The sequence below is a fragment of the Cryptotermes secundus genome, unplaced genomic scaffold (assembly GCF_002891405.2).
Source record: "Cryptotermes secundus unplaced genomic scaffold, Csec_1.0 scaffold49, whole genome shotgun sequence".
Classification (NCBI taxonomy): domain Eukaryota; kingdom Metazoa; phylum Arthropoda; class Insecta; order Blattodea; family Kalotermitidae; genus Cryptotermes; species Cryptotermes secundus.
In genome coordinates, this window is record NW_019744106.1 from 4,569,644 (window position 1) to 4,593,406 (window position 23,763).

The 23,763-nt window shown below is 39.7% G+C and overlaps 1 protein-coding gene and 1 pseudogene across 2 annotated transcripts in view; both read right to left on the reverse strand.

The window, feature by feature from the left end:
• The window catches only part of LOC111874354 (syndecan), a 41,206-nt gene that overhangs the window by 6,001 nt on the left and 11,442 nt on the right, over positions 1-23,763 (reverse strand). Inside the window, exons 2-4 of one of the 2 annotated variants that reach the window (XM_023869795.2) lie at positions 17,743-17,896; positions 6,971-7,035; positions 2,711-2,891 (exon numbers count right to left, since the gene is read on the reverse strand). In XM_023869795.2, coding sequence (XP_023725563.1) covers positions 2,711-2,891; positions 6,971-7,035; positions 17,743-17,896 — 400 coding nt within the window. Of the gene's footprint in view, positions 1-2,710; positions 2,892-6,970; positions 7,036-17,739; positions 17,897-23,763 lie in introns of both variants that reach the window. The other variant, XM_023869794.2, reaches the window with a different exon arrangement.
• Positions 4,102-4,220, reverse strand: LOC111874371 (annotated as a pseudogene).

Below are 23,763 nucleotides of genomic sequence, written 5' to 3' on the forward strand. Positions count from 1 at the left end.
TAGGCTGAACGAAAAGCCAACAGATGATCTAAAGGAAATGAGAGAAGAAATAAAATCTGGCCAAGAAGAAATGAGATCCATAGTTAATGCCTGGATAGCAAACATGAGGAATGATCAAAAAGAGAAAATGTCCTGCCAGGTAATGATGGAGGGGTGCCTGGAGAGTAAGTAGCTAAATCCAGAGTGGAACATTGTGAGGTCCATACGGAAGAGGCCGCAGTTAAATCTTTGGGAACAATGAAGCAGCAGCACAGGGGCTGACATCTAGCTGTAGGGTGACATGGAGAGCCAAAGGAACTGACCCAAGGAGACTGTGGATCCCAAAGAAAGTTGGCTGCCGCCTGCAGAAAGGTGTCCCATCATGCAGCGGGGGCATGACACAAAAGAAATGTCTTCAGGAAAATTCTGACACAGGGAAATGGTGAACGACGGAAATAATTGGCCACAGCTGGCAGAAGGATGACCCACAGTACAAAAGTGACACACTGTAACAAACACAGGCTAAGGGACAAAACAAAGACGATGTAGCACCGAGAACTCTGAAGGGACAAACCTCCATGAAGATACACTGGAAGGACCTGGAATGCAAAATTGGAATAAAGATCCCAGGTACGAGACGGTAGCTACAACCTAAGATCGAGAGCGCATCGGAGGAGCTCAACAGGAAGGTTTTAGGACTGAAGTTTGTGAAGTGAGCAACCGGGAAGTCCAGCAAGCTGCAGAAAATGAAGGAGTGGACCTTGTGGAGGGGTCAGCCCCCTCTGAAGCAGGAAAAGGCTGCACATGGAATAAGAGCACCGGCCATGAGAGAGAGAAGAAAATCTTTGGATGATGATGATGGTAACCTGACTAACTGGAATCTTACATGGGAATCACTCGGGACAAGTGGCATTAACAAGGGAGCAGTGGGAGCACTCAGAGAACGAACACCATGAAAAAGAAAACAACTTGCAGGAAGACGATAAAAGAAGCACAGTCACAGAAATGAGAAAATGAGGGAGAAATGAACAACGCATTGCCAGGCAACAGTTCTGTAAACACGGTCCAACATGCAACAACAGAGTATGCTGTGTTTTCTTGAGACCCAACTGACATGCCAATAGACCGGCTGGATAGTGATCACGTGATATGTGTTTACTGTAGGTCAATGTCTGTTCCACAGCTATATAAATAAGGGACAGAATTTGTTCAGGGCAGAGTGTAACCGTGACCCTGTGAGTCATTGGAGGCGACGAAAAGCAAAGTCTGAAATCTGAGAAAGTAAAATATGGTCACCGAGTACCAAGGGACTTGGACCCAAGAAAGACTGTGCTGGCAAGGGCCAGCAGCATATACAAAAGACAGACACGTCTTCTTGTCAGAGAGTGCGCCCCACAAGAAACAAGACCACAACTGTCAAACAGTAATAAATATATAGTCATGAGTCCAAGATGGGGCTTGACACCAAGACTCACTGACTGTCAGTCACAATGTGACTTTGACTTGACGTTCAGGGAAGTTACGAGTGAGTGGTAATGGCAGAAGCACAAAAACAAGAGGGCAGCAGTAAGCTCGAGGAGTACAGAAGTGTACAAGAAGTCAGCCTGTGAGCATTTAACGTCTTGACCTTTACAGTTCCTGTGTTATAAATCTGTGAAGACTAGGATAGACTGAAGAGAGTACCGTGGACTGCTTTGTAGTGTGAAAATCAGGAACAGCATTATAATTAACTGTAGTTATGACCCGTATGTGGGCAATAAATCCAATTATCAGTCCAAACCCTGTCTTTAGTCACCCATACACGTGAAAATATTGTATCCAAGCATCTGAAATTCTCACACAACCTAGAAAAATTCTAAAGAAAATCTGCCATTTTGTTAAGGTTACTAAGAAAACAAATCTGCAATGCATATTTGTTAAGGTCCTAAAAATACAAAGAAATGTGCTATGTTAACCCGCCAAGTAGTTCTCCCAGCTGCCACACGCAGTGCTATCAGTCATCCCCTCTCACGCAATTACCATTACAGCAGAGGCTAGTTAAGTTTGTGATCCCATTACAGCATATGCATCTGAAATCTTCTGCCTCTCAATTTTCCGTGTTTCCTAGGCAGATTCACATCCAAGAACTAAAGTAAAAACATACGGTTTTGAGCAGATTCACGCAACTAGCACACCTCAAAGGATAAAACCATTCTAAAGTTTCAATTGTTAATTTTCTGTCAACTGAGTAACCCTATTTTTGTTTCAAAATCAAGATTCTGAAGCTCAAAGTAGCGTCTATTGACTTTGACACATAATAATGACTCTTTTGAAAGTAAAATTGTTGGGCTTTTGTCAACTGACTAACTGTTCTAAGGAATATCCTAAAACCTAAAACAAATGTAACTTCAGGACAGATACCACAGTCCAGAAATAGCAACAATCACTTTTTCTGTAAATTCAGTATTCTGGGTTGTATTTTTTAAGACAGAAGCTCTTAAGTGAGTTCTCCCAAATGAGTCACTGACCGACTAATTAGATAACAAGATGCAGTAAAACTGTTCTTCAGATGCTCAAAGTAACTGAAGCAGTAAAGAAATGTTCCATCCTTTATGGAACCTGAAGGCTCATTAGCATCCTCACAAGAGCCCACCACTTCTACAGTTATGATGTCAAGGTCACAGAAGTTCCATATACTGTGGGCTGCATGCAAGTCATGGTCTGATTAGAATGCAGTGGATCTGCGTTATACCTGCAAGTATTCCTGGCTGTGCAAAGAATGATGTGGCCCTTTCTTCTGTTTTTGTGTTCATGATGTACACGTCGTTACCCTCAGTTTTATCTCCGTTATCTTCGTCTGGCGGTGGAACCACACGCCCCGTGTTGTCACCTCCTTCGACTGGCGTTGATGGAGGCACAGATTCTACGTGTGGCTATATGTAACATACAAAAAGAATATTAACTGTACTGGGGAATGGATGGATTTAAAAACAAAATGCTGAGATGTTTGTACTTAATCCATCTCATTTTCTACTCAAACACTACAATGAGACCTAATTACTAATATCACATATCTGAATGCTGATCAAGTGTTTAGATACTTCTATGCCCATAACAAGAATGCCTCCCTTTTCATTGTATCTGTACAGTAACAAATCATTCACCTTTACACAGAGATCTGAACTTTGTTGGAAGTACTTTAGTTCGGTATACAGTATACAAACATTTAAACTTAACACAATTATTCTGGCAAACTAAGAGAAAAAGTCCACCGTACATGTAAAAGAAAGTATAGCTATCCCTGTAACAGGTCATGAAGGCCCACAGGGTTGTAAGATGTTGAGGCTCCCACATTTTCTAGACAATCAGCTCACAGATAGTGGTGAGGTTGTCAGACTTGCACTGGCCGCCCTTTAGCCCCAGGAAGATTCCAGGTACTCATTTCTGTGAGAGACCGAGTTGACCTCAGGGCCATAGTGCGGCTGGAAGGTTTAGATCAATTGAAAAAATCCACCTCATCAGGACTTGAACCCGTGATTTTCCGGCTTGTAGCAAAGTTCACCAATATCTACTATATTCTGACTGCACTTTTCCTCTTTTTTCAGTCACCAGTACGTGCAGAACTATTCAATGTATCGGCATTAGTTTCTACACATTCTTTTCCTGTGTTTGTGTGTCTAGCTGTTACTTAATCTGTATGTTTCAAGTTGACATCTCCTGGATGGATTCTGATTAAATGTGATGATAATGTGAAGTACGCATGAACCTGTGAGTGGGATGACACAAGACCCACTTCTGAAGTGAGGTGAGCATAGTAACCAACAGTGACCATAGTAATACATTTTCAAAGTTTATGAAATGTACGTATTTTTTTTCTGTGGCGCTACAGCCCCAATTTGGGCCTAGGCCTACCTCCATGAAACTCTCCATTTCACTTCGGTTTACTAGATCTTACACATTCGGTAGGACTCCTTGGGCGAGTGATATCAGCTCGTTGCAAGGCCTCTACCTGTAGACAAACACAGAAAAACGCACACAAACATCCATGCCCTGAGTGGGATTCGAACCCACCCGGCTTCCGAGAGAGCGAAGACAGTGCATGCCTTAGACCGCTTGGCTACCGTGACCGGCTAAATGGAGAAATGCCAACAGCACATGGTGTTTCCAAGCGGTCCCCCATCCATGTACAAACCACGCCCAATGTTGTTTAACTTCGGTTATCGGATGAGAACCTCTGTATTCAACATGGTATGGCCGCTGGCAAATGTACATATAGTCCAATGCAAATTCTTTTAGGAAACCTGATAGTTCTATATATATGACATGTATCCAGTTTGATTATGACATCAAGAAGAAACCAAAGAATTGCACAAAATGAATGTGAGGATCAATGAGGAATAATATTATCTTGAACAACTGGAAGCACTGAGGATGCAAATGAGTAAAGAGAATATATGAGGGAACTGCATGCAACATGGTTTGGGTTGCATCTTTTCAATTCTGGCAAAGACCTGGTTCCTGAAACCCATATTCAGATTTATGAGAGAACAAAAATGACCACTATCAAGACATCTCACATATCACAGACCTGAATTAATAACTGACTCACCAATTCACCAAGTAAAACAAAGGGTAAAGTTGTCCCTGTACTTAACTAATTCAGCACTATGCCATGAAGGTGTATGGGGAAGTGGATGTAGAGATCCACATTTTCTTGACTTCAACACTAGCATGACGTGAGTGGTCATCTTCTTGCCCCAGCCTCTTTACCCCAAGGAAAGAGTCCCTGGTACCCACTGGATAGGGGACTGGGTGGGCCCCAGAGCTGGTCTGGACGACATGAAGAAGAGAAAATTCTTCACCCTACCATGACTCAAACTCCGACCCCCAGCCAGTCGTTATACCAACTACGCTATCCTGGCTCCCAATTCACCAAGTTCCTGACTGAATACAAAGAAGCCAGGTAACCAACCATGTTCATATAGAGGCTAAACAGCTGATATTCAGCTGATAAAAGAAATTCACAGTTATGGAACCTGGAATTTCATTACCATCATGATAAAATTGCACCAATACATTACACTTTGTGTCATTTCAATGAAGTTCATAGCTCTTCATTATATTTCTTTAATATACATTTTAATGTCATCCCTTTTACCTATATCTAGGTCCCCCAAGTGGTCTCTTTGTTCAAGTCACCCAGCCATTTATGCATGCCACATGTTTTAATTATCTCTTAAAACAAAAATTAAGGGCCCACTAAAATATGATGACAATTTCATAAAAACAAGCAAAACTTTGCCAGACTGTTTCACAAGAGCATAAAATGTTGTCCAGCTTACTGGATCAGTAAACTTTCATGCATGCGATTATCTACAAAGCACTATTTGCCTTCTGACTTCATAAATACATTCCAATATCTGCCATTTCTGGAACATTACAGCATATTCCAAATGTCTTTCAGTATTACTGAATACTGTTATTATTTCGCTTTGAATATCTTCAGGTAACACAAAATGAGATAATTTCATGGGGATTATCACTTCTGGGAACACAAAATCAGACAAGGTCAAATCATGTGACATGTGGACCTTTCAGCACTTCACAATGCACTCTTTATTATTAAATGCATGTGTACATCAGCTCTAAATGAACCATCATCAGTACATGGCCTGTCTGCCTTGAAAACAGCTGTAAATGTTCCAGCATGAGTATCAAAAACTGTTTTATGAAAGTGCTGTGTGAGATTGTACTTTGTCATGACTCACAATCAACTGACCTGGCTACAGATTTGATCTTTTTTAATTAATGTGCTAGAAGCACAAATTACCCCAGCTTGTTAACACTCTAAATCTTGAATATCTGAGTCTTTGGTTGACATTTGTTTTTGAGAAAAAAATAGATAATGTGTAACTAGATGTTCTCATGGTAATGAATATGAAGATTATGCTCTTCTGGGATGCGATATCTAGTTTGGTAGATCAAGTACCAATGTTTAGGAGGAACCTGCTGCCTTGATCTTCTACTTGAAGATGGAGTCAGTAGGTTCCTCTGACATGGTGGTACCTAGCCACTAAATTGCATATCATATTCCAGCTGTATTAAACTATAATAAACTACAATAACCTCTGCTGCCTCTCCAGACAACAGCTTTGCTAGTTGGGCAAACATCCTGCAGTGGTAGCTGGCATGGCTAACCTAACACGATTTGTCCTAACTTGGTAGTGCAAATATCATTTCACTGAGATTAGGGAGTTTCAGAGATGGAAACAGGATAGAAGTTACACCCAGCACAAGAGTTTTGCCTTATAGGTAACAAATAAAAGCAGTACAAAACTCTAGCCTAATCCATATTTATTTACACTATGAACAGCTTGGGCTATGACTGTACATAATGTAATCTTCAGCTCACTTTTCTTCGTACTGCCTGAGATATATCAGTGAGATTAATACTTTGTTTCTGGATCATCTGTGATTATAAATCTGATCTCACATACAATATAACTTGGCAAAGAAAAACTTCTTGAATTTGTAAAACAATTAATAAGTGCAGTTACAATCCTGTTACCTGGTTGCTCATCTTGCCTCCCTAATGTTATCAGACTGGCCTGTCATTATGCCAAATTATGTTCAATTTGCTACATCCTGCCCAAATGGCTCATGTTTGTAATTCTGTACAAACAAACACGATGTTATCAACATCTGCACATAATGTGCTCAAGGTAGGTGAAGTCGGTGTTACTGCATTTTGGTGAATGGCAGAACAGAATTCTCTGACCCTTCTAATGCTGTACTTTTAAATTAATGCCTCTAAAAAAAATGTGTTCTTGCTGTATATCAGGCACTGTTAAATAAAAGGCACTAATACTGTCTTTTTTACAACTACTGTATGTATATGTATATAAACTACTGTGTTTCCAAAATGACTAATGCACCTGGCTTCTAAACTCTAAATTTAACTGTGAGGTTATGTTGTGGCCCTAACTTTCAGAATATAAAACAGTAATTTTACCTCTTCAATTTTTTTGATGGGTGTCTCTATTATTGGCAGCTTAGGTGTTGGAACTGCATCTATAACTGAAACAAGAAATTATTGTTATTGTTGTTGTTATATGAGTATGCACATACATACATTCATACATATATACATACATGAGACACCATATACTGAAGTGACTTTGTGCCTGCTGGGTGAATGTGTGCCACTTACACATTTTGAAATATGGGTCTTTAATGCCAGTGGATTTATTATCTACATATGGTTCAATTTCTGTATTATGTACCTGATTCAAAATGCCCCCTACTGAAGCAAGAGATATATCTCTAGAAGTTTTTCAAGATGGTATATTAATACAACTGCTGTGTTTCTGGATGTCATCCATTCTCCTGTTGTTATTTAAAACACAATGTTTCGGATCCTGGATTTTGTCTTCGCTTTCAAGTGAAACCTGTTCAGTTGGACACAATCAACAGAGGTAGTGTGGATATAGAATCCAGTCTCCAAAACGTTGTGTTTTAAATATAAAAAGGGCAATCGGTAATGTCCAGAAACACAGTAACTGCAGAAGTATCTCTCTTATGCACTCATTTTCTGTAATATCAGTTTAAGAAAATCATTCGAACTGTCATGTTTGAAGACCTCTACACTTTCACCTAAGTCACTGGAACCAATCTAAACATTGAAATGGGAGAAAATGAATACAACACAGTGTGAGCTGAATACTTGTCCAAAAATAATATAACCTGATTACTGTTATACTACTTTCACTGAGAATGCAAAAAAAAGAAAAGAAAAGAAAAGAAAAGAAAAGAAAAGAAAGAAAGAAATAAAGAAAAAAGGCAATCAGTGGGAGCCTTTTGTCCCATTCTCGCATGTATTCTGATCATACAGGTCATGATATGAATTGTTTCAAAAGAAATGTTCTTGATACTAGAATGGCAAACTTATTCATCAGTCATCACTGTGCTATATTAAGACACAGATATGCCCAGGATACCACATGGTCACCAGCTGCGGTTGGCGATGTTCTCATCAATTCTCCGCTTATCTGGAGACTGAACTTGGCAAAGTTCCAGCATAAAATATATGGAACTCCAATAACAACAATCTAGTTGATGACAAAGGAACTGAGAATAATCACAAGGATCACATAAAATATGAAATTACTGCAGCAAAGAACTTCATACAAGCCTCACTGACACTCAAGCCAGCTTCTGATACAGGAAAAGTGCCTTGGGGACATTCCAAGGGCCTCAGCACCACAGAATCCAGGGAAAGAGAAGTCAATGAACTTGAAGGTAGTACAGATGACAAAGTAAGCATTCTGTATCAAGGAAGTGACAACTGTCTTCCATAATTCGAGAGTTTTGAATCTACATTAGAACTCTAGTGCTGAGTTGGCTTCACCTATTTCAGATTTATACTAGGTAAAAGCTGGACTGTGCCATTCTTTTGTGAGTTGTTCCCAGGAAGAATCATCTGCAGTTGATGAAAGTAATGCCAACTTTAATGTGATGTCAGTGACTATGAGCACCAGTGAAAGATCTACCAAGGACAAAACCCCACCAGATTATTGAGAACTCATGAAGGTTTTATACAATGTTCCAGAACTTGGGGGGGGATGTTGAGAATTAGTCACATGCTTAATATATACACTCTTCTCTATGTAAAATCTAAGCAAATATTAAGTGAAACCTCACAATTTGTCCATTTGCTACCTTTGTATCACAAAGTCATCAGTCCTTTTGGATTACATTGTACAGTAACATTTACTGCAGCTTTTTCATTGAGAAAAATGTATATGAGTACAGTCCAAAATCACCCCAACATATGAAGTGACTCTTTGCCATCTTTAAACTCGATGTGCACACAATACAGCAGACAGCACACGTAGTACAGACAAGCAGCGGCATTCACACAAGAAGACTACATTAAATAACACCTGTACAGTGTGAAAACAAGAACTAGCCGCTCCAGCACTTAGACATAGGGCGAGTAACCCTAAGAATTTTAAATTTAAAATTTAGAGAAAATTTTAAAAGATTTTAAAAACATCATAACTAAAGATTTTTAGAGTGCTACTACAAGAATATCGGGTTTGACGTGTGCAACATAATCTACATGCCAGACACATATCAACAATGTAGATGTTGATAATACGAAGAACGTGACATTGTGTTTTTAAATGTTAAGTTTTAGACTGGGTTCAGTGTGGCAGCAACGTTAAGAGTATACACCTGATGATGGCCGATAGAGGCCGAAACATGTAGTGTAGAAAGAACAAGATCAAAGACATATAAATATATATTGTTTGCACTTAGGATGGAATTTGTATCATTTATCGTGTAGAATGCAACAGGATGCTTAAATATAATATTGTAAACAATTAATTACTTTTTGGTTGTTGAAGATGAGGGCAAAAAAAAAATTTTAATGTGACATAATGTCCCCTCGGTTTATGGTATGTGTGTGATATCTGAGAACACAAGCAATTCTCTGGAAAATCATTACTACAGATGACCACCCCTCACCCAAACAACTTACAAATTCTTATAATGTACATGCACATGTATCTTTGAAAGTTGTATGTAACTCCTGATAATTTCTGTTGTGCTGACTATCAGTTTAATTAATATCAAACCACTGTTCACAGACAAAATCAGTTACTGGTAACTAAAATAAAACCATTCAATACAACTAAAATTATTCCTGAACAATTATAACAAACCTTATACAATGTTATGTAACATAGAATGCATCACATTAAGCACTTTTGAAATTGGGTTATGTTTTTATGACCTGATGATGCGTAAGGTGTTAAGGTGCATCAAGACAGAGCCAACAACAATGTCAAGAACAGCTCAAGGAAATGCACCTATCCTAGGGTATCTTTTCTCGGAGGTACAAGCAGCCAGGAAAAGCAGCTAACTGCTTACCTTCACTTCCCCACATGACTTCTTTCAAAGTTCATCATTTCAGACAAGCATAAGCGCCCCTTTGTTACCCAGATATGGTTGCTTTCCTTGTCAATCTCAAAATATGACACAGCTAAGTCTATATGAATAATATGTAACACTTAAATTAGGAACTTAAAGTTTACCCAAGTGATTAAAAACAGACTGGGAATGAGGATCTGGGTCAATCTAAGAACTCTACCACAAAACAGGCAAATGGCCGCCACAGAGAATGGCAAGAATAAAAGGGTAAATGTCATATTGTCTGATGTCTCCTATTAGGTCCATTGCATGGAACTTACAGAACAGTTACACACACACACGCATATATATATATATATGATTGGAGTCCATATTCATGACTGACTCAGGCTCATGTTCCATGGGCATTGATTGGTTCTGAACTGTTCTGTTAGGTAACACTTTAAAACTCAGTGGACACTATATATACCACTTTCTTTAACATAATAAATCTGTTCATTCTGCTCACAGAGTGTCTTTGTGTGTTTCAATTGGTTCTCACAGTAAACATCAAATATTTACATAAACAGCAATGGTCTTTGTAGTGGAGATGTAATGTGTTTCCTGTGAGGTAAAAACTAAATTCTTATATATGATTTTGAAGGAATTCAGTCTTTAAAGGGTTAAACGGTAATTTCTAAAATGCTTTCTGACCACAGAAGAACAGTGACAGGACACCATACTGAAGCACAAGTAGCACAGATATAAGCAAAACATAAACTACAGTAAAACGTACCATAAAGGCATAAGTGGGAGTGGATGTATAGATACACATTTTTTTTGACCTCAGCACTAGCTGGAGGTGAGTGGTCAGCTTCACGTCCCGGCCGCTTTAGCCTTGGAGAAAGAGCCCCTGGTACCCATTGGATAGGAGGTTGGGTGAACCCCAGAGCCCAGTCTGGCCGGCATGGAGAACAGAAAATTTTTTACCCTACCAGAACTTGAACTCCGATCCCTCAATCGTCCATCCCATAGCTAGTCGCTATACTGACTGGGCTATCCCAGCTCCCCACATGAAGTACAGTAGGCTGGTTTCTAAACAGTCCATAAGTAAATATATGTGTCTATGCACCATATGATGAAAACGTGTGGGAACAGAGGTAAAGCTCCAAGTATTTTTCTTAACCATGGTACTAGATGTAGGTGAGTAGCCAGTTCTGCTCTTGGGCCTTATGATTCCAGTGCCCATTAACAGCAAAATAAAGGGACACCAGAGCCAGTCTGGATGTAGTGGTGAAGAGCAAAATTCCTATCTCATGAAAATGAACAACGCTGAACCACATATCCCACACCCACTTAAACTTATTACAATACTGTGAAAGTTTCATTTTAGGCTACGCATCTGAACTTTTCATTATGTCCCGAGTGGAAGATGACAAAACTGTGACATCAATACTGAGATACGAGACTTCCACAATGGCGGGCATGACACCATGTAATCTTGTGAGTGAATAGTAATGTTTCAGAAAAATGTGCTGCCTCCAACTTTGTGGTTGAAGTAGGCTACCAATGTGGTAAGTTATATGGGCAGAATGTCATGGATGGTGATAACAGTGTAGAATGGGAGGGTGGCCAAGATACAGAGTTTGTCTGATCAATAGGAATAACTGGCAAACAGGGAACCAGAAAAGTTCTTTTTAGGGTCATGCAAAGGTGAGTGATCTCAGGAGGAAGTAGCTGCTGTGTCCTTGGTGAGGATAGGGTTATCTCAATGGTGGCAGCATGTTCCTCTGAAAGGATACACCTATAAGATGACGTGATGTCACAATCCAAGAGACCATAATGAGTGACATCAACATTCAGAATGCTTCCTTTCTTTCAATGGCAAGTTTAAGAAACAGATAAAATGCCTGAGTTGGTTGAGCACAGTGGCCACACAGTCTAAGGCATGAAATGCCTTCACCTGCTTGAACACTGGGATCATGGGTTCAAATCCCACTCAAAGCATTGATGTCTGTTGGCGTTTATTCTGTGTTTGCACTAGGTAGCAGCCTTGCTACCGGCTGATCCCCCATCCAAGGAGTCCAACAATTGTATAAGATTAAGAAACTGAAGTGAAAGTGTTTCATGGAAGCCTTATGCTCTAAGTGGAAATATAAGAAGAACAAGAAGATACCTAAGTTGTAAAACTCAGTAGCAGCGATATAAAAATAACAACAAAAGGGAAAAAACAGCATTTGAAATTGGAATTTAAAAGTAAAATTACTTTTCCATTGGTTATTGTAATTAAACCTGCTGAATCCCTGGAAATTCCATGGTGAAACCTAAAACTGAGTAACAGGGCCTGCATAGTTTTAGACGGACAAGCAGGGTGATTATAATTAATATATTCCAGGCATTCTTTCCTGTGGAAATCAGCCAGAATGTACAACTGACACTCACCTTCAGATCACCAAGGTTAAGAATGTGTGGAGTTTCATCTTCATGCCTTTGAACACAGGCACAGTAACAACTTTATTTTCACTTTGGATTACAACTAAATTCATGAAATTCTACCAAGATCTACAAAAGACATATAATTTGTATCTTTTAGCTACTTAAATCTATCTCACAGTAGGCTTCACACAGATACTTTTACAGCAGCAATACCGACTGTAAGTTTAAAGAAATTGTTAACTTCAGAAAGCAAAATTATTACACCCTTAACCTGCTTTTTGCACCTTATGTGTTCATTAAATCTTTGTGCATTCAGGCCATAGCTATAAATCTACTTACCACTGGTTTCAATTATCTCATCCACAGTGAACTAGAATATATTTCCCAACACTGACCAAAACATAATGAAACAATATACAGTATGGGGGAACAAGATTTATGTAGCTTCTGTATTTTTAAAGACCTCATTCAATGACATCCCAATTTGCGGTGGCACAGACTAGAAATCATTATCCTCTAGTGGTGTATCTGAAGTCATAAATGATGTCTAGCAGGATATTTGACAATGAACTTGAGCATATGAACATTATCAAATATCAAAAATTAAGTTTCTGTTCATTTCTGTACTTCCATTCTTGCCAAGAGACAAAAATAACAGTATGACAGGAGGAATATAAAGCATACAACATCTCACAGATATATATATGTGTGTGCGCGCGCGCGCGATCAGCTCATCGCAAGGCCTGCAGAGATATATTATATATTATGACCCACAATTTCATCTGTCAACAAGCAACTGCTGTCAGAACAACTCAATGGGGTGATATGACTACAATGAACACCCCTAAACCAAAGGATATAATGATAGTCGTTATGTTGTTATGCTATTTCAAGTGCAGCTGTTATAAAGATCATTAATGCTAAGCAGTGACTTGGAAGAAGGTAGTCATGATCTATTCTAAATACTAGTGTAGTTTGTTGAGGCACTATGCTACAAGCTGGAAGGTCACAGGTTCAATTCCCAATGAAGTAATTGCATTTTCAACTGGCCTCATCCTTCCAGCTGCATTATGACCCTGTGGATTAACTCAGCCTCTAACATATATGAATACCAGGAATCTTCCTGGGGGTAAAGTGCAGCTGGTGCATAAGACTGACAACCTTACCGCCATCTGTGAGCAGACTGTAGAAAATGTGGGAGCTTCAACGTCTCACAACCCTATGGGCCTCCACGGCTTGTTACAAGGATAACTTTCTTCCTGGCACTTGCTTGGAGAGACTGAAGACACACAAAAGCCCTTGGACAGAATGACTTATAACCTGGCAAAGACACTGAATCTTTGGCTTTGTATTCAAAATGACCCAGGCTCCAACCTTGGTCAGGAGACCAGTTATCATAACTAAGGATTTCTGTGGTTTTCATCAACCCCTCCAAGCAAATACCAGGACTGTATCTCACATGAGACCATGACTTCTTCTATCCACATCTTTTCCAATTAATTAACTAATCATCCTATTATTTGAAAGGATACAGTGTGAGCTCTGATAGCACTGTTAACTAAACCACAAATAAATAACTAACCAAGATTTGACTCAGTTACACCCTGAATAAATGTCCAGAACATTAGTGATACATAAACCTGCTCAATCACAAAAAAATAATGACGTACACACACTTCTGCCACCATGCATACCAAAATAAAAATGTGAGGGGAAAAAGGGAAGTAAAAGAAAAATATGGGCAACAATACATATAAGGTGATCCGTACAAGGAAGCATTCCAACTAAAGCAGTGCAATACACATTGCGACAGAGCATGCTGTGTTCCTATACAAGACAGCGCACTACCAACCCTGCTCACTGGTAGCAGAGCTTTAAGGTACAATACCAGATCACACTGCTGGACACGAACAAAAGCCAGTAACATTCATCTCCCATCTCCTTCTTGGTCTTCCTATTGGCCACTTACTAAGAGTTTTCTCTGCAAACTTCTATATGCATTTCTTGTCTCCCACTCCAAGTTTTTTTTTTTATTATTACTTGGGGTTAGGTGAGACTGAGTCCACCTGGCATGTCAGCCACTACTTAGACTATTGTACCATCCCCAGATTATAGATGGTGATGAGTGTGGAGCAGTCAATAGAATAAGAACTTGCAGGCAAAACCAAAGCAATGGAAGAAAACCTGCCCCAGTGACACTTTGTAGACCACAAATCCCACACCACCCGCTCTGGGATTGAACAAGGACTGCCACAAACACACAACTTTTAATTACAAGTAATTATAACACCATTGCTGATTTCAACACCACAAATCACTATGATAAGCTAAATCTTCTGAATCTTCACTAGTCGTTTCCTGTAACTACAGCACACACAGTCTTGCCATCTCTTCTCAATTATCTTAGACTGCTGACTTAAGACTCCCTCATTTATCATCTCAGCTGGCCTCAGATCCTTGTTATGTTGTGTTGGGGCAGACCCACATAAAACACCGTTTCCATCTTTATAGCACAACAATACTTCACTGTTGCTTACACATTCGTTGCAGCAGGGACCCGTTTACCCAGTCTTTGCCTAGCAATGACGTCCACTCTGGATCTGCTTTTCCGGCTTTCAGGCATCATGTTACATGACAATGTGGAGTGTATTAGAATATCTTAAGATATTGGAAATGGCTTGTTATCAAAACTGAATACTGTGTATAGTGTGTGTGATGCAGAACAATGTGTTTGCACTTCAGGGCTAACAACAGGACGTACAACATGAATGTATGATTGGAGTACATCACATACTGGTAAAGGGTAAACATTCACAAACACTGTGCGTAGTAATGAACTTCCAAAGGTTTGAATGTTACAGCAAGGTGCTGCTGGAAAGTCTTGTTCATGGGAACAATTTGTCCAAGAGAAATACTGATCAAAGGGCAGTGGAAATGAATGAAGACAATTACAGATATTGATGTTGTTGTTAATAGGACTTGGTAGAAAACTGGGTTGTTGTTGCTAGAACCACTGGAACTGGAAAGGTAATGTACAGTCATGGAAAAATACTACCATGGCTATCACACTCTTTACAGACAAGCACCAGAGCGTTTTATATTTCAAAGGGTTCACTGAAGGGATTAAACCAGCTGGAGTGTGGAAATTATTCCAGAGGTCAGGACAGAATTGTGGTATATGGTACAGAAGCTATCTTGATGATTAAGGGTTCCCTCATGACTATACAAGCCAAACCAGTGGAACCATTGAGAAACTTCAATATGTAAGTCACCTTCATGAAAGACTGGGCACACCTATGGGGAAATTATGAATAAACATGGAGAGGAAAAAAAAATTTTCATGATAAACTGGACAGAATGCCAAACAGGCATACATGAAAAAAATACTACGCGTTAGTTATGAGGAGCAATAAGAAACACTTGAGATAAGAAAAGCTGCACGGGCTATGGTTTTCCACAAAGCACCCATATTATGAACTCTGCCAGAATGGTGACAATTAAGTGTGCGTGCTTGACTGCCAGTCACCACAGTGCATGAAATCAAAGAATATGAGAAGAAGGTAACAGAAGAACACACAACACATCAGTTTAACATTTTTAAAGTACTTAAAATTATCTGAACAAGATTCCAACTTGACAAAACAGGTAAAACTATCCCTGTAATAGAGGGTTGTGAGACGTCGAGGTTCCCACATTTTCCAGATAACTGGCTCACAGATGGCGGTGAGATTGTCAGTCTTATGAGCCTGACGCCCTTTGCCCCACTCATTTCTGTTACTGGCTGAGTCGGCCTCAGGGCCATAGTGCGGCTGGAAGCATTAGGTCAATTGAAAAATCCAAAGTAAAGGTATCCCTGCAACAGGCCGTGGAAGCCCATAGATGATGAGGTTCCCACATTTTTCTAGACAAGTGGCTCATAGATGGTGGCAAGGTTGTCAGCTCTACACGCTGGCTGCCCTTTCCCCAAGAATATTCTAGGTACTCATTTCTGTTAGAGGCTGAGTCGACCCCTGGGCCATAGTGCTGCTGGAAAGATTAGGTCAATTGAAAAAAATCCAAAGACCTCATCAGGACTTGAACCTGCGACTTTCCAGCTTGTAGCATAATGCCCCAACCAACTATGCTACCGCATAGTGCCTCAACCAACTACAACACCACACAGAACATACTTTTAGACCTTACAAGTCTGGCGAGGCAGAAGATACTGAGAACAGTGGAGCAATTTCTATGAATCGCCATATATACCTAATGATGTGGGCCCCAAGTGAATATATAGAAACATGGAATAAGTGGTGTTCTAATCAACAAGCTATCAAGATGTTGCACACACAAGACCGTTATGCATATACATTGAGTGTATTAAATTAAATCTGGAGTGGGCCCAAATCAATTACAATAAACAAAACTAATTACAACCATGTCAACATCTCAATTTCTGGTTATATGAATATTTACTTACTGTGATTACAATATGTTCCTTGCCCCATCTACAAGAAAGTAAACAATTACAAAAAAAAACGGTATTTTATTAACACTATCACATCACCTTGGGCAGGACTGACTTTTTGTAGATTGCATCCAGCCTGCAGGTCACACTTTCCCCACCCCTGTTTATGATGCGCTGTGGCACTCTGTGTAATTTGCACCAACTGGAACTAACTGATCATACACTAACATTTTTGCCTATTTTACTATGTGGCAGACTCTCTTAAGTGGGATACAGTGGAATTTGGTGAATGCGTTCAAGTCCTAACTTAAAAAAGCTAAACACTAAGCTTGCCACTGATCCTCATGTGCTTACTGCAATGTCCCTACATCAGCGTTCTTGGTATGGCATACATCTCCGGATCCCTATTAGGGATGGTGTGGCAACTACTGCCCAAAATTGACTTTCACTGCAATTTCATGTCCAATGTCCTGCTGCATCTATCTCTTACTCAATGTAATCTTCCTACAATTCACCATCGTCCTTGAACCTGTGACATTACTTTTGAGTGTCAGCAACCTTGGATCAAACATCATTTGCTCACCACGTACTACAAAAATATCTTCAGAAGTTCCATTGGCAATTTTTGCAATCAATTATAAACTTTGAAATTATTCACTGGAATTTCTTCACTCTGAAATCTTCCACACTCTGTGCTGTCCTCATAGATGCTAATCTAACACTTACTGTTGACATGCACGAACAGTCTCTTTACCTGCCACGGTATCACGCATTCACTTCTGTCCTAGAACTGCCTGACGTGACTAATGTTCATATTTGGACACTGATGAACTATATCACCTACCCAAACATCAAATTACGTTGAAATTATAAAGAACTCTGTTCTGCTCCCCAACACTTGAGATATAGGCTAGGAACACATAACATGCATGTGGGCTACTGTGCAGGCAAGACAACAGTCCATGCCTAGAATGTAGACTCACCACCTGAACCAGATTCTGCATCTTCATCGTCAGGACCAAACCCTGACCCACTGGACTCCAGGTCATCCTTCACCTCCCGCTGACCTCCACCTGAACCCTCCAGGTTCCCGTCATCATCAATATAGATGTCATCCCGTGACCAGTATGGACTGCTTGTCTGCAACAAGTACCACATACATGAAGAGTTTCCCAACAGTTTTAACTTTTCTTAGGAATAACAGGCTTATCTAATTTAACCCTGTTGATGTCAGTCTGGGTAATTACATTTCAGCCTAATGTTATATTGAATCTAACAGCCTAAAGTGAAACTGACAAAACTGGGGCATCTAGAGGATATGTGTTAAAATGAACAGAATTGATTACAATTGCTTTTCCATTTTAATAAAGCAAATAAATTAAAGTCAAAGTCTTCTATAATAAACTTTCACATGCTGAAATAATAACTCAAGAATTCATGCAGTCAGTGGTAGCTGTTAATATAAAAAAGAAGGAAACACATCAACTACATCATTTCAGTCATACTGCAACTCTCAATCTATGCCTTCATATTCCTTCCCTCTCAACCGCTTCCAGTGTTCAGTAAGTTGCAAATAAAACATCACCAGAAGAAAATGTGGTGCTTTTTATTATTTTACAACTGGATATATGATCAAAAGTAATATGAACCATCTGAAGGCCAATAACTAAAATGAAGTGTACTATTCCATAATAAGAAATGTAAGTGAAGATTAATTATATTTTTACCATAATTTTGCATGTGAACATAACACTGTAACTAAAGACGACATCCCTATAATAAGCTAATCACTGCAATTGAAATATGAAATAATCACGTCACATTACCTAATTCTAACCCAAATGACGATATGCCTCTTTGAATATGTCCATGTTCCTTGATGGATTTGAAACTTCAGAGAACCACAAAATATTCTAAGAACAGAATTTTCCTCTCAAACCTGATAAAATTTTAAAACACCTGAGGTGTGATGGTGGTGATGACCTGCTGCTGTGTAAATCGTTCGTTTTATGACCTACTTGGGGAGGAAGCAGACTGCAAGGCAGACTGTACAGGGGGAAGTGTGAATGGGGAGGAGCAACAGAGACTGCTGGAAGGGAGTACCTGAATCAATCAATAATGCTGACTAGTGCTGCAGCCTAGCTACAGGGATACCAAACTTACTGCATACCACCAACATTCACCACTGCACACCTCACTCAACAGGGGTTACCAACTCTGTGGGTTATTTTCAGCAAGGAGCAGACAATATGGCAGAGGATTTTCTTTGAAAGAAATTTAAAATCCCCTGCTTTATTTAGTAAGTTGCCGAATGTCTCAAATACAATTCACAATTCTCTCACTTTGGAGCCTGAGTTCATTTCTAATGGGGATTAGGGGAAAGAACATTTATTAAATGCCTGCAACTCTGTGTACCAATAATAAAACATCAACCAATGAGGAAATCATTATTAAATTTGGCCTGATGATTATGTTACTGGAGGGTGAACAAATTGGTAGTTTTATCAACCACAGTAGAAATATGGCTGCAGCATTAACTTTCAAAATATAAAATGGGCATCAATGTTAAAGTTACAGTAGATATATCCCTCTTTTGGGAAAAATCCACAAAAAAAAAAAAAGCTCCAAATTTCAGTGAGAGATATGCAACAAACAGCCCTTTTTGGGAGCATCTGGAACCACGCAGACCGTCTATTAAAATCACTTCGTCCGTCAGTCTGTACACATGAAACCCAAGAATCACTAAATGGACTTTCATGAAATTTTACATTGGGAAGTTTTACTCAAATCTGTCACTACATTAAAAGTTTAATTAATATTTAAACAAAAATGATGGATACTTTTTATATCACGACATAAGTGCCTCATACCAGGCAATAATTATACAAAACTTCCCAAAACCTGAACTTATTGTTTTCCATTCTTCTGGTATTTGTGATGAAAGAAAAATCTGTTTTATCAACTTTTTAACCTCACAATCAACACATTTCCTTCTTCCTCTAACATTGCGTTGGTAATGGATCTGCCTCCAGAGATTTCCAATTTCTTCACCTCATAACCTATCCCATCACCTCTTCACAACCAACCTCAAATACTATCTAGCACCTTCAAGTTTTCCTCTTTCCTCCTCCGTTTCCGCTGAATATGGATGGGCAAAATATTCCATCTGTCTGCTCATCAGTTTCTGGAGCAGTAATGAACACTTTTATTTTCTTTAACTGCATGCCATTCGGCATACTTGTTTCTGTGTCCCATAAAAGTCTCTCTCTGTAGATTACTCGATATGCTTCCCAGCAATTTCAGTTAATTTGCCTTATGCTAAAGTTAACTGCTTTTCTAATGAATTTACACCGTCTACATTTTCCATCTGTTTTATCCGCCTGCTTTCCTAAAGTAAGCTTACGCGATTTGCGTATTTGTGCATCCCCCCTACCAACTTTTGAATGCCCGGACCAATGTTATATTTTAGCGTCCTGTTGCACTGATTTAAGTCCATGATTTATTTAAACCGTCTTGCAGTGCATACACTCATTTATCTCCTTATCTCCCTCGCACTACATGTTTCGGCATAACAATGCCATCTTCAGGTGCTTACTTATCCACGCCAAACCAGTTCATTGCATGCCTTGTTCTCATATTAAAATAATAAAAATATGTATCTATCATATACATTGTCAAACGTTAAAAATATTAAAATTGTTCAGGATACCACATCGCTACGTCGCCCCTCACTACGCCAGTCACGCTCATTCTCCTCTGTTGGAGCACTCCTTCACTGTCTTGTGTGTGTTGTGCTTTTGTTATGTCTTGCTCCTGTGACTGCGTGTGAAGGAGTGCTCCAACAGAGGAGAATGAGCGTGACTGGCGTAGTGAGGGGCGACGTAGCGATGTGGTATCCTGAACAATTTTAATATTTTTAACGTTTGACAATGTACGAGTATATGTATATGTATATGATAGATACATATTTTTATTATTTTAATATGAGAACAAGGCATGCAATGAACTGGTTTGGCGTGGATAAGTAAGCACCTGAAGATGGCATTGTTATGCCGAAACATGTAGTGCGAGGGAGATAAGGAGATAAATGAGTGTATGCACTGCAAGACGGTTTAAATAAATCATGGGCCTGGACCAATATTTATGAAACTTAGTAGGTGTAACATGGAAACTTCGCTCATCTCAGCGGCGTACTTAATTAATTACTCCCACCAGTATTTTTTTTCCCCCTTGGCACTACAGCCCCCAGTGGGCCTAGGCCTACCTCCATGAAACTCTCCGTTTCAGTTCGGTTTACTAGATCTTACACGTGCGGTAGGACTCCTTGGGCGAGTGATCAGCTCGTCGCAAGGCCTCTACCTGTAGACAAACACAGAAAAACGCACACAAACATCCATGCCCTGAGTGGAATTCGAACCCACGATCCCGGCTTCCGAGCGAGCGAAGACTGTGCATGCCTTAGACCGCTCGGCTACCGTGACCGGCTCCCACCAGCACGTCTGTATGTATACTCTCCCACGTATCGTTCCAAGGCTCGCGTCCCGCGGCAACGAATACACCCAGCAATTAAATAACTATTGGACACGTCGTCTTCTATGAGGTCGGTGTCTTATCAAAGGAGAGTCTGTGGGTCTGACCGTCTCTCCCCCCATAGTTGCTAGGTAACAAATAATTAAAGACGTTCCTGCGGCAACGAAGAATTGCTGGAGGTGTCCTTTTCTGTATGGTCCGAGTAGTATCAAAGGAAAGCAGGTGATTGGTTCTTCCCAGACATTCTTGTTTTCTTCACATTTGAAATATACATTCCATTCCCCTCTGATAATTGTTTAATGCAAAACCATCGGGATCGGTTTATAGGGGATCTTATTGCATTTACGTACTTTCCTTGTTCCTAGTGCTCCAGTCACTGCTAGAAACAACAGTCATGTAGTTCCTCGGTATCTCACATCTCTTAGTGACATCGTTTCATTCGCCTACTTCATTTATTTCTTTTTCGGCATCTGTAATATAGTTTCTTTCTCCAGTAATAGGCTATAGTCATTCTGCACGCCTCCTGGATGAAGTGTCCTTACATCTGAAATTTGTTGACAAAGAAATGTGCCTGTTTCTTAGAGTAATCCAAATGTATACTCGTATTGTGATTTACGGTCAAAGATGTAGTGCGAAAAGAGGAGAAGAAACCGACATAGTTTCTTTCTTATGGATAATGTGAAGAGCACTGACAATGGCATGTCATTTATATACTCTCTTCGGAAAGCGACCGTTAAGTGTTAAGTGTACACCATATACATATGCAATCTTGTTATTTTCAGAGTGATCACTTGTGAACCGCTGCGAATTTCGAGCAGCGAGAAATATACAGATCTTTGCACGACACACTTGTACACGTAGTTACTATAGAATTCTGACGATGGTGTATAACACACAGAGATATTGGGTTTTCGGACTTTATCCATCGTCCTGGTTTTTAAGATAACTAAGAAAAACACGACGTTTCGGAAACTGGATCTGTTTCCGTCCTCGGGTGAAGGAAAAAACCTATTCTGTTGCGTCCCTTAGAAAGAGCTAGCCTCAATCACTGGACCAGTCCGAAAACCCAATAACACTTCTACACGTTCTGATTTTCGAACATACGCTGGTAAGACAAGAAAGTTGTGGATTACGATAAGAGAGTTGGTACAATTATATGCATACTACGTGTCTATTCATAAATTCTTACTAAGCGTTTTTCTGAACGTTCAAAAATACCAGCTGAAGCTAGAGTAACAGCATCTTCATCGATTCCAGGTAGATATCAGGACTGTGCATTCTGAATGTACTTTACGGAATCATTATACTCGTAATTCAACACACAATTCGAAAGAAGCATAGAAATCTTAAAAGACAAAATGAAAGATCACACGTTATGATCTACAGATGAAGAGGAATTAACTGCCACTGTAGTAAAAACTAGTTCCAATTTTAAAAATATCCTAATTATGTTACGCAACTAACAAGGGATTCCTAGGAGAACTCACAAAAGCCTACATCTTACTGTACGAATCTCTAATTATTACTGCACATCATGACAGGACCCTGAATAACTGGCACGAGTGTTACTCCCACCTCGCGATTTCGCGCATCCTCCATGCCGTTATTGCCGACTGTAGGAAATTAAAAAAGTATGGAGTGGGAGTGGGCTCCACTGCCCACGGCCTTTATATAAAATTTGGAGTCAGGCGGTCAACTGGTATAAGAGATAAAATGGAGGGATACGCCCAGCTTGATGACCTATTCCGCCAGATGTCTCTCTCTTAAGGAAAGAGAGAAAGAAAAGAATTACTGCATTACATGAGGTTTTCACGGCGGTGACTATGAAGAATGCCGTCTTCTGTGATGTGGCGCCGTGTAGATCTTATGTAAACCGACGTCTACAGCCACCTGCTCACGCTGGTTCCTCGCTCGCGGCTTTTCTTCTTTTTCTGCTACCCTGAAGATAGAGGCTATAGGTTCCTCCGAAACGTCGGTTTATACAAATCTACACGGCGCCACATCCCAGAAGACGGCATTCTTCATACTGTATTCCAGTTTGCTGCAACTAATTACACAACTTCAGTTATATGTCACGACCAATGTGTCTTAAGTAAATAAGAACTTCTGCGGCATTCTTCACAATCTACTTCTGTTGGGCCAATGTCCTGCGAGTATGTCTTGTAAGCAAATGTGTGTCTGCGCGTGCGTGGGCACGAGCATACAGTAAGTCAACGCGCTGGTCCCTTATGGTTCTATTTATTTTTTATTTATTTCGTCTCTATAGATCATTGTTACATGATATATGACAAGTCAGTTACTGTACATTGGCTGATTACAATAAGAGAATAAAGTTACAATACTTAAAATTGTTTACAATACATTACAGTAGATTACAATAGTTAAGATTTCATATAATGTAAGGTGGAATCCATATTAGGTCCCCTCGGCACGTTGGCTTCCATATGTCCTATTGTACCTGTACTGGTGATAATGCT